This window comes from Trichomycterus rosablanca, chromosome 23 (assembly GCF_030014385.1).
Source record: "Trichomycterus rosablanca isolate fTriRos1 chromosome 23, fTriRos1.hap1, whole genome shotgun sequence".
Classification (NCBI taxonomy): domain Eukaryota; kingdom Metazoa; phylum Chordata; class Actinopteri; order Siluriformes; family Trichomycteridae; genus Trichomycterus; species Trichomycterus rosablanca.
In genome coordinates, this window is record NC_086010.1 from 6,868,045 (window position 1) to 6,878,988 (window position 10,944).

A 10,944-nucleotide genomic window follows, 5' to 3' on the forward strand; every position below is an offset into this window, starting at 1 on the left:
ACAGTTGAGTGTCCAGTGCTATAATACTCGTACATGAATAATAAACGTGTATTTATTATTGACCAAAGTTCCACTTTTCTGGCTTTTTGTAAAATAAACAAAATACACAAAATTATTAAATAACTTAAATTCATATTCAGTTAGAGGTTTTTCATACAATCATATACAATATTTTGTAATTTTTTAATTAATTGTACTGCTACATGTGCCGCTTAGTCACGTGACCACAACACAACAGATCAGGAGCAGTAATGTGTTCATGTAAGATGTGAGAGGAGCGTCTGTACTAACATGGTTTCTACTTTCTTATAAAACGGGAGAAACGTGCTGAATGTAGCGGAGAAAAAGTAAAACTGAAGGATTGATACTATCGATATTTGGATCGATCCGCCCATCCCTACTAATAAGGTTAGAACATCCGTGTGAATGTGTCAGTATCTAGCCTAGCCAACTAGTTCACAGCTGAGATACTGACTAAACCCAAACAACTCCATAAATACACCATAACTATTATTATTATGAAAGATACAATAAAGACTTGTGCACTGTGTGCAGTAAACTAACTATACGAAAGATATTACAGATGTGAGTTAATATCTGAGGTAAACAACACCGGTACTTGTTAGCCTAGCGCTAAGCTAATTGCAGTGATTTCTGTTTCTATATAAGCACTCTGTATTTATAATTATTCATCATATTAATATTGTAATACATACATATTTGTAAGCAGCTGCTCTCAGTAAAGTTGTAGATAAATTCAGTTGTTTAAAGCGGTCCGCTCTTGTTTCTGGGTGTTTTTACTTTCTCACTTCGTTACAATCATGTATTACCACAAAGCGGCTAACTCATACCACGTAGTTGTGTTTGCTGGGTGAATACATTTGTAAATGTTTAATAGTGACCGAATACACGTGTCATTGTTAATTTAAAATAAGTAGATGCTATTCTGTTTACATTTATAAGCACAAAGTCAAATGAAAAGAGCTCTCATTCACCAAAACACAAACACGGAACAGGAGCCTCACTGCGCATGCGCCGATTCATTTGCGTACAATGCGTAGGCTGCGCAAAGTACGTAAGGTGCGTCCGTACTTTACGTACTAATACTTTACACTATTTTTCCATAAAATTGCCCCGATTTCTGTATGTGCAAAGCAAAGTATTCAAAAACTTACAATCTTTCAATGCCTACAAATGTACTGATGTCTGTAAGGATTTTACCAACATAACACAGTAAGAGTAAGGAGCAGTAAGGTGTGCCTGTAAGATGTGAGAGGAGCAGAGTCTGTACAGACTTTACTTTCTGTACTTTCCTTTCTGATAAAACAGGAGAAACGTGCTGAATGTTGCGGAGAAAAGGTAAAACTAAACTAAAATTAACAAATTAAATATAAATTAAGAGTATATATTCCAACTAAACTTTCATTATTTTACTCTTTAGTTGTTATTATAATTAAAGCAGCTAAACAAGATAAATGTGTCAATATTAACAAGGCTATCGCACAATATAAACACATAGAAAAACATTATAATTAACAATAGCTGGAAATAGTTTTTTTTTAAATTGGCTTAAAACAAATCATCACAGAATGCAATGGGGAATGTTTTGTTGTGAAGTAAAATTTTTACTTTCAGGCGGTTTCTGGTGCCATCTAGTGAGAAAATCGTAGCAATGGTAATGTTTGTTTGTTTATTAGGATTACACAATTTGGTTACATTCATGACAGGAACGGTAGTTACTCATTACACAAGATTCATCAGTTCACAATGTTATATCAAACACAGTCATGGACAATTTAGTGTCTTTAATTCACCTCACTTGCGAGAACATGCAAACTCCACACAGAAAGGACCTGGACCGCCCCACCTGAGGATCGAACCCAGAACCTTCTGGCGATGCTAATTTATAAGTGCTAATTTATAGCTCTCGGGTTTTCCCCCGGTTGTGTAAAAAAATGGGGTTAAGGGTTTTTCCCCATAATGTTAATTTCAGACTATTCAGACTGCCAGACCGTAGAGACTGTAAAATAAACAATGTAAACATTGCCTGCCTGTAGCATGTCTGTGGGGTTTTTTTTAAATACGAGAGACAGGATGGAATGACACAACTGAAACATTATAAGTCATGTCTCTCTGAACTGTTCAATTCTCAGTATTACCTGAAGATGTAAGTATAAACATGTTTGGCCTATTTATGTTCAAAAAGCTTAAAACAGGCTAATCATCCAGTATTTTGCAAGCAGAGATGAACAAAATATTAATATATTTAGAAGTCCATGACTACTTGTAGCTCTCTTGACATCGCACAGTGTTTACTATCTTTTATTAAATGAAACCTGACCTTTCAAATAGATTTTCCCTTAGCGTAATGCTTGGACAAAACAGTTTTGTTTTCACAGGCTTCACAAAAGACAGCTTTTAAATGTCCTTGTATGTGGCAGAAAAGAAGTCCCCAACTGAAGTCTATATTCACCAACAAGGAATTTGAAGGCAATGAAACACCAAGAACTTCTGAATGATTTTGATGATTTAAGTTGCTGTATGTGAATTTTTGACCTAGCAAATATTCTAGAACTCTCACAGTAAACATGTGAAAGAAGTTAAAATAAAAATATATTTGGTCAAAGAACAATAAAATCCAGAAAGTATTAAAATCATTGAAGTACCATTAAACACAGGACATGTTACTTACAAATGAATGTAAACTTTTTAAAACTTTACCTCTATGCTGCCTTTGTGAATATAAGGTAACCCTTAATTTAAAAGTTTCAATTTGTCTCTTCGTGAAACACTCGCCTTAGACATAGTCAATAATGTATGTTAATAGATACCTGACTGGCTAATAGCATGCACCGATAGGGATTCAAATCCTCGATTCCAGCAATAGTGTGCTAGAGTCATTTACCCCTCTGCCACCCAAGTGCTAAATCGAATGATTTTATTTAGATAAATATGATGTAATTACTGCCTTTCCACAAGGACTCATCACATCACAATACTTAGACCCCATTTAATTGTTCAAGCCAAAAGTACAATGTGGTACCATACTATTATAAGCAGGCATCAGTTGTTAGATTCAGTGATATAGGTGCATAGTTAAAAACATGAAACAATTTTACAGTAGATTATCTTCATCTTTCCCAATAATGTTAAACTAAATTCATATATCATTACTATATACTTCCACTATCCACCATCCTAGGCCTGAAAACGCTGTGTGTGAGATAAGAAGACACCCTTAAAAAGGGCACCAGTGGTTTGTAGCACTTAACACACTTAGCAGTTCACTCAGTCTTGCACTCAGTCATGTCTAGGGTCAAACCATGTACCATTTACCATAGATACCTAAATGTAACCCCTGTGGGCATTCGGAAAACATGTCAAACCCCTGTAGGACACTAACTAGGAGATTCAAAACAAGTTTGATAGACCGTAGAACTGAGTGGCATACGCACTCCTAATTAATAAACCAACAGATTTAAACATTAATAAACCATAATAAAAAGGTTTTACATTTATGGTAAAATTTATTTGTCAGCCCCCACTTTCTACCACTAAAAAGGGACACCGCTGATGATTATTTGCCATTCTCAGACGAGCAGCACTGTCACGACAGGAACAAACTTGTCTGTATACAATGTGTCAAGAATAGCAGCATGGCTGGGTTTTTAAAGACCACAATATCAAACGTCACTGCTGGGTTCAGATTAATTTAACCAAACCAATTATTTCCAACCAGCATTAAATTGGTCAGGGACCGCTACTGAATAATAACTAGATCATGACTTACAAATTCTGTAGAAAATGGAAACAAATATTCATGGGTGCCGTCTAACTAACCCTTATTTATATGGACAGAGAAAAATTTGTGGTTCCTATTCAGTAATGAGGAATTTGGAGGCCATGCCACAAAGTTAAATTACATTATAGTATAGTATACTTTTTACACCATAAAATAATGTAAGCCATTTGGATATTTTTGACCTGCCATATTTTCAGACAATTCACAATACTTCTATTAATGCGCTCAAAATCCTCAAAATTCTTTTTAGACAAAGAAGTGTGTGGTCCAATTCTTATGTAATGAACACATAACATGTTTTATTTTAAAGTGTTTTTACATTTCTAAGAACACGGCTCCTCTATATAGTGGCTCACTAATTAGAAAGACCTGTCTTCTACTTGGAAACTGTTTTTACTTGTCATCAACCCTTTGCGCATTTCCTTTCTGTGCTACCAATGACCACACAGCCACTATCATCTCACACCCTCTATACCCGACCACAGGATGCTACAGGAAACCAGCACTGTTCTCTCAATATTACTCATACACATAGTACATAGTAACTCAGAATCACAATGTTTAAAGTGTCATTTTAAGTTAATCTCACTTTTTTTATGTATATATAACACATTTTAACATACATTTATCTATTAGGAATCTATTTGGACAGTAAATTTGAGACGTGGTTTCGCTTTTGTATAATGTCTCTCTGGACTTTTGTGTGTGTTTAGGTACTTTCTACTTTAAGTCACACCTTGTGCACAGTGTTGGTCAAGCAGTCAAAAGTCATTAATAGTGAACAAAGACCAAAGGTGTGCTGGTAAAAAAAAAAAAAAGGTGCCAGCTGACTGCATTGTTGGGGGTGTATGTGATAGGAAGATTTGAGAAATTTTTTCCCCTCGTATACATGTACACACGTATAAAGTCAAGGTGGTCTTTATCAGATTTCACTTCTCAGTCTGGCACTGGTAAACATGAGAGCGGCACTGTTTTGTCTTGCTGTAGTAATGCTTGCAGGTTCAACCTGCCAAGGTGAAATATTTTTTTTCTTCTGTGTATTGTTCATAATTTACTCTTTTTTTATTTTTAATATTTCGCACACTGGTGTCTAATTTTTCTCTCTCCTTTTTCGTTCTCTCAGCATATAGGACTGGATCTCAATGCTCCTGTCCTAAAATTTCAGAAACGATTCTTCCTCTTTCAAAAATAAGAGGTTACTATGAGCAAAAGTTAGGCCTCTGCCATGTTGCAGCTGTTGTGTGAGTATACTTGCTATTTAATATAATTTATACTGAGTGTAAATTATATATATTTTTTTTATTTATTTATGAATGTCATTATAAATACAGAATTAATGTATTGCATATCATATCATGTTTGGCAGTGGTAAGTATTAGACTAGTGATCTGAAGGTTGCTGATTCAAGCCCCATATCTGCCAGGTTGCCACTGTTGGGCCCTGAGCAAGGCTCTTAACCCTCATTAGAATTGTATTCAATCATAATTGTATGTTACTTTGGATGAAAGTGGCTGTTAAATGCCAACATTGTGACAAACATGTAAATCTAACCATGTGAATTCTGGTCAGATGTTTTAATTATCAAACAGTATTAATCATCATGAAATAAAATCACAACTCTAGAACTTTTCTGACAATTACATTAATTTGAATCCAAACTTGTTCTTGAGACACAAAGTGATCTAAAGGATGAAATATTTTTGGAGGGGAGGTCTCTGAATGCCAAACAGTGACAACTCAAGTCAAAATTGTACATACATTTATGTCATGGTAGTCTTGGGATTTCAGTGATTTCAGTGATGTCAAACTATACATACAGGATATTAGATTATTAATTTGGTGGAATAGAATCTTCTGTAATCAGGAAAAAAACTCAAACTAACGCTTATGCTCAGAGGAAACTTGACCAGATTACAACACTATGAAACATCGACATCTCTGTTTACACTCAAGCAAGGTTTACATCAGTATGAGTTTAGATGCTACAAGGCAAGAATGACATTCAAGTTCCTTCCTTTTCTGGCTGTAATTAGCAATAAACGTAAGTCAGGTGCCTGTAGGTCGACAATAGAAATCTTGCTTAAAAATGAACAGTAAAAGCTGTGCATTACTTTTATGTTATTTCATGTTTCTTGGAATCAATCTAACCATTCAGACATGTTTTGCATAAGGTCACTTAAATCTTTTCTCTAATTGTTAAGAATATATGTGGTACAGTAATTATGTTATGAAGAAAAAGTCTGGGCTTTAAATTGTTGCAGTACTAACCTGGTTTTTACTTATGTTTTTACAGATTTAAAACTGTGAAAGGTAAAGTGGTTTGCTCAGACCCAAAGAAGCCATGGGTGGAAAGAGCCAAGAAGATACTGGATGCCAAGAAAAATAAATCCACGACAGCAGTTCCTACAAGAGCTGCTTTCAGATCGACAAGATTAAATACAGCAGGACAACAGATAAACACATAATCTACTCTATATGTGTCAAATGAATTATTGTATAGCACATTTATTCATTCATTCATTTATTTACTGTTGTACCACCGCTTTATCCTATTCAGGGCTGCGATGGGGGCCAATTCACAAACACATTCACACACACACAGGGCTATTTTAGTAGCTCTAATTAAACTGACTGCATGTCTTTGGAGGAAACCGGAGCACCTGGAGGAAACCCATGCCAAAATGGAGAGAACATGCAAACTCCACACAGAAAGTACCAGAGTGCTCCACCTGGAAATTGAATCCAGAATTCTTGCTTTGAGGCGACAGTGCTACTTTTTACTTTAGAATATGGAAGCTAATAATTTATATGATGTAATTGATTTTATACGTTAGCAGTGGGAGGGATTGAAACACCTAAACTTAATAATTAGAAGGGGTGTCCATGTATCTTTACTCTGTATGCCGTGTATTTTGTAACACTCTTGTGCAATAATTAATCCAATAAAGATATTTGGATGATACATTCAGTGTTTAATACACACTAAGGTGAAAAGTGGTGAAGAATAAAATCTTGTGTTTTGACAGTTTAAATGTGGCAGTACATGTAGGTATGCATGAATGCGTATGATTCTGTAAATGTTAATGGGTTTGAAAGTGAGAACAGTGGTCTGTGTGTGAAGTTTTGACATTTCTGGGTGAGCGTTCACTTGTTCAACCTTCATTGAAGGTTTAGCATAGCGTGCAGGTTTAACCACCCATAAAAGTGGGTATTTTCCCCTGTACAATCAAAATGTACCCTTACCTAATGCACTTTTACAAGCTGAACTGGCTAGAAAAGAAAATTCGTTTTAGGATATGCTTTATGCTTTTTATTTTAGAACAAGTGTGTTAGAATATAATTTATGTGGTAGTAGAGAGTTTGTGGTTTAAGGATCCTCAGTCATCGTACTTCTGCAAATTATATATTTTTAGACAATGTACTAAATAAAAAGTTAAAGTAGCCCATACGATTATTCCCATACGACAAATACTGGAATTTTTTTATTAATTTATTCATCCTGATACAGAGTATTGATCTATCAGAGCACAGTATTTCCTTTATTTATATAATATGTACTTAAGTATCAAAATCACTTAAAGTTATTGCTGTTTACAGGTTACACATGATTCATCAGTTCAATTCCTCACAGAAAAGACCCTAACTGCTCCATCTGAGAATCAAACCCAGGTACCACCCAAAGGAAAAATAAAAAGAGAAAATTTTTTTTTTTCTAATAAGTTATTTCATTTGTTCTTATTTATTATTTTTGGCTATTTTTCTGGTTATTCTGGTCGAAAGACTGTGGTTGTAATTGTCTGATTCTCCTCTTAATGATAGATGAACTTACTGGGAAAATACATAATCTAAATGGCAGCGTACGTCTCTCTAAATTCCAAATATATGCCTTTGCTTTAATGGTAACTTTACACAAATGCAAGTCACCCATGCCATGGGCATCTAAACAGGCTTACTTGTGAAACTATTAATGAATAAAGAAAGTAACAAATAGTAACAAAATAAGTTATTTCTCACAGTCTTCGGCATGCTCTTGACTCTGTGTATATACAGTACAAATGAAGAGGTGTAGAGAAATGAACTTTGGTAGTCAAAAGGCTTATTTAAATTTAGCAACAGTTTTCATGAATATAAAAATGCGGTGGGGGAGGTGAGAAAAACCAGCTGAATGGGTGAGTGGGTTAAATGAACTCAGTAGGTGGTTATTTTCCATACTCATAAAGAAAACCACAGCCTGACTAAGGAAAAACAGAAACGATTGTTTTACTGGTCACTTACATAGAACATTTAAAGCACATACAGTGTATCACAAAAGTGAGTACACCACTCACATTTCTGCAAATATTTTATTATATCTTTTCATGGGACAACACTATAGACATGAAACTTGGATATAACTTAGAGTAGTCAGTGTACAACTTGTATAGCAGTGTAGATTTACTGTCTTCTGAAAATAACTCAACACACAGCCATTAATGTCTAAATAGCTGGCAACATAAGTGAGTACACCCCACAGTGAACATGTCCAAATTGTGCCCAAAGTGTCAATATTTTGTGTGACCACCATTATTATCCAGCACTGCCTTAACCCTCCTGGGCATGGAATTCACCAGAGCTGCACAGGTTGCTACTGGAATCCTCTTCCACTCCTCCATGATGACATCACGGAGCTGGTGGATGTTAGACACCTTGAACTGCTCCACCTTCCACTTGAGGATGCGCCACAGGTGCTCAATTGGGTTTAGTCCATCACCTTTACCTTCAGCTTCCTCAGCAAGGCAGTTGTCATCTTGGAGGTTGTGTTTGGGGTCGTTATCCTGTTGGAAAACTGCCATGAGGCCCAGTTTTCGAAGGGAGGGGATCATGCTCTGTTTCAGAATGTCACAGTACATGTTGGAATTCATGTTTCCCTCAATGAACTGCAGCTCCCCAGTGCCAGCAACACTCATGCAGCCCAAGACCATGATGCTACCACCACCATGCTTGACTGTAGGCAAGATACAGTTGTCTTGGTACTTCTCACCAGGGCGCCGCCACACATGCTGGACACCATCTGAGCCAAACAAGTTTATCTTGGTCTCGTCAGACCACAGGGCATTCCAGTAATCCATGTTCTTGGACTGCTTGTTTTCAGCAAACTGTTTGCTGGCTTTCTTGTGCGTCAGCTTCCTTCTGGGATGACGACCATGCAGACCGAGTTGATGCAGTGTGCGGCGTATGGTCTGAGCACTGACAGGCTGACCTCCCACGTCTTCAACCTCTGCAGCAATGCTGGCAGCACTCATGTGTCTATTTTTTAAAGCCAACCTCTGGATATGACGCCGAACACGTGGACTCAACTTCTTTGGTCGACCCTGGCGAAGCCTGTTCCGAGTGGAACCTGTCCTGGAAAACCGCTGTATGACCTTGGCCACCATGCTGTAGCTCAGTTTCAGGGTGTTAGCAATCTTCTTATAGCCTAGGCCATCTTTGTGGAGAGCAACAATTCTATTTCTCACATCCTCAGAGAGTTCTTTGCCATGAGGTGCCATGTTGAATATCCAGTGGCCAGTATGAGAGAATTGTACCCAAAACACCAAATTTAACAGCCCTGCTCCCCATTTACACCTGGGACCTTGACACATGATACCAGGGAGGGACAACGACACATTTGGGCACAATTTGGACATGTTCACTGTGGGGTGTACTCACTTATGTTGCCAGCTATTTAGACATTAATGGCTGTGTGTTGAGTTATTTTCAGAAGACAGTAAATCTACACTGCTATACAAGCTGTACACTGACTACTCTAAGTTATATCCAAGTTTCATGTCTATAGTGTTGTCCCATGAAAAGATATAATGAAATATTTGCAGAAATGTGAGGGGTGTACTCACTTTTGTGATACACTGTACATACACTACAAGATAGCACACAATGTATACAGCTTGGGTAGTTGGGCAGTTGTAGCCTAGTGGTTGTAGACTAGTAATTGAATGGTTGTTGGTTCAAGCTACACCACTGCCAGGTTGCTATTGTTGGGCCCCTAGAGCAAGGCCCTTAATCCTCAATTGCTTAGACAGTATATACTGTCACAGTACTGTACGTCACTTTGGATAAAAGCGTCTGAATGCCACAAATGTAATGATAATTATAATCATCGTTAATCATAGTGCACTTCTAGTTTTGGTCACCAGACACCTCTGATTAAAATTTGTGTTTCTGTGAATAGCACACTACGTAAAAGATTGTGTAAACCAGATTTTCCAAAGTCATAAAAACATTTTTATTTTAAGCAAGCTTACTTTTTAATTTCCAACTTTTAAAGTTTCAAAATAACATAAAAGGAAAAGGGCCCAAATCCTGCATAGTTAGTATTTAGTAAGACCCCCTTTGGCAAGTATCACATCTTGTAAACGCATTTGTAGCCTTTCTGTAGTATTTTAAACCTTGCCTTTAACTCTTCTTCTGCTACCTGTCCTAACTGTTCTTTTTTGGAGAAAAAAACTAGATATATGCCAGATACACACACCCTTTCCAGAAAAGTTGGGACACTTTCTAAAAATGCAATAAACACTGAAAGCAGTGTAGAGGTCTAAATGACATACTTTTGTAAAGGTTTAGGACAACCATTGTTGTCTGTTTAATTTTACATAATCTATAGGAGATCATGACACTTGGGATAATTCTATCTATTATCTATTCTATCTAAGTCTGAAAGAACAAGCATAAGCATTGAGTGTGAGAGTCTTTCCAGTGTTCTGAGATCTGTCTGAATCTCAAGCAAAATATTACTTTATGACAAACACAAACTCACCACACACACTTGTGTGTATATATATATATATATATATATATATATATATATATATATATATATATATATATATATATATATATATATATATATACATATATATATATATATATATATATATATATATATATACACACAAGTGTGTGTGGTGAGTTTGTGTATGAGTGGATCAGACACAACAGCGCTGCTGGTTTTTTTTTTAGTAAATATATATTTTAAATATCTGTGTATATATATATATATATATATATATATATATATATATACACAGATATTTAAAATATATATTTACTAAAAAAAAAACCAGCAGCGCTGTTGTGTCTGATCCACTCATACCAGCACAACACAC

The 10,944-nt window shown here is 36.0% G+C and overlaps 1 protein-coding gene across 3 annotated transcripts; it reads left to right on the forward strand.

The window, feature by feature from the left end:
* Nucleotides 1-248: 248 nt before the first annotated feature.
* On the forward strand, nt 249-6,764 carry LOC134301275 (C-C motif chemokine 20-like). Of its 3 annotated transcripts, none has more exons than XR_010007427.1 (3): nt 249-408; nt 4,926-5,043; nt 6,096-6,764. XR_010007427.1 is itself a non-coding variant. In XM_062985914.1 (3 exons), exons 1-3 carry the CDS (start codon nt 1,344-1,346, stop codon nt 6,265-6,267), a joined length of 306 nt encoding a protein of 101 aa, XP_062841984.1. In that variant the 5' UTR covers nt 1,236-1,343; the 3' UTR covers nt 6,268-6,764. The 3 variants fall into 3 exon arrangements, 2 of the variants coding, with proteins under 2 accessions (XP_062841984.1, XP_062841983.1); XM_062985914.1 differs by lacking the exon at nt 249-408 and adding an exon at nt 1,236-1,359; XM_062985913.1 differs by lacking the exon at nt 249-408 and adding an exon at nt 4,647-4,816.
* Nucleotides 6,765-10,944: the final 4,180 nt, after the last annotated feature.

Excerpts from the sequence above, each read along its gene's own strand:
- LOC134301275 (XM_062985913.1), top strand. The coding sequence starts at position 4,759 with ATGAGAGCGGCACTGTTTTGTCTTGCTGTAGTAATGCTTGCAGGTTCA. Across the intron at positions 4,817-4,925 it reads TGCAGGTTCAACCTGCCAAG|CATATAGGACTGGATCTCAA; the intron begins GTGAAATATTTT and ends TCGTTCTCTCAG. Across the intron at positions 5,044-6,095 it reads TGCCATGTTGCAGCTGTTGT|ATTTAAAACTGTGAAAGGTA; the intron begins GTGAGTATACTT and ends ATGTTTTTACAG.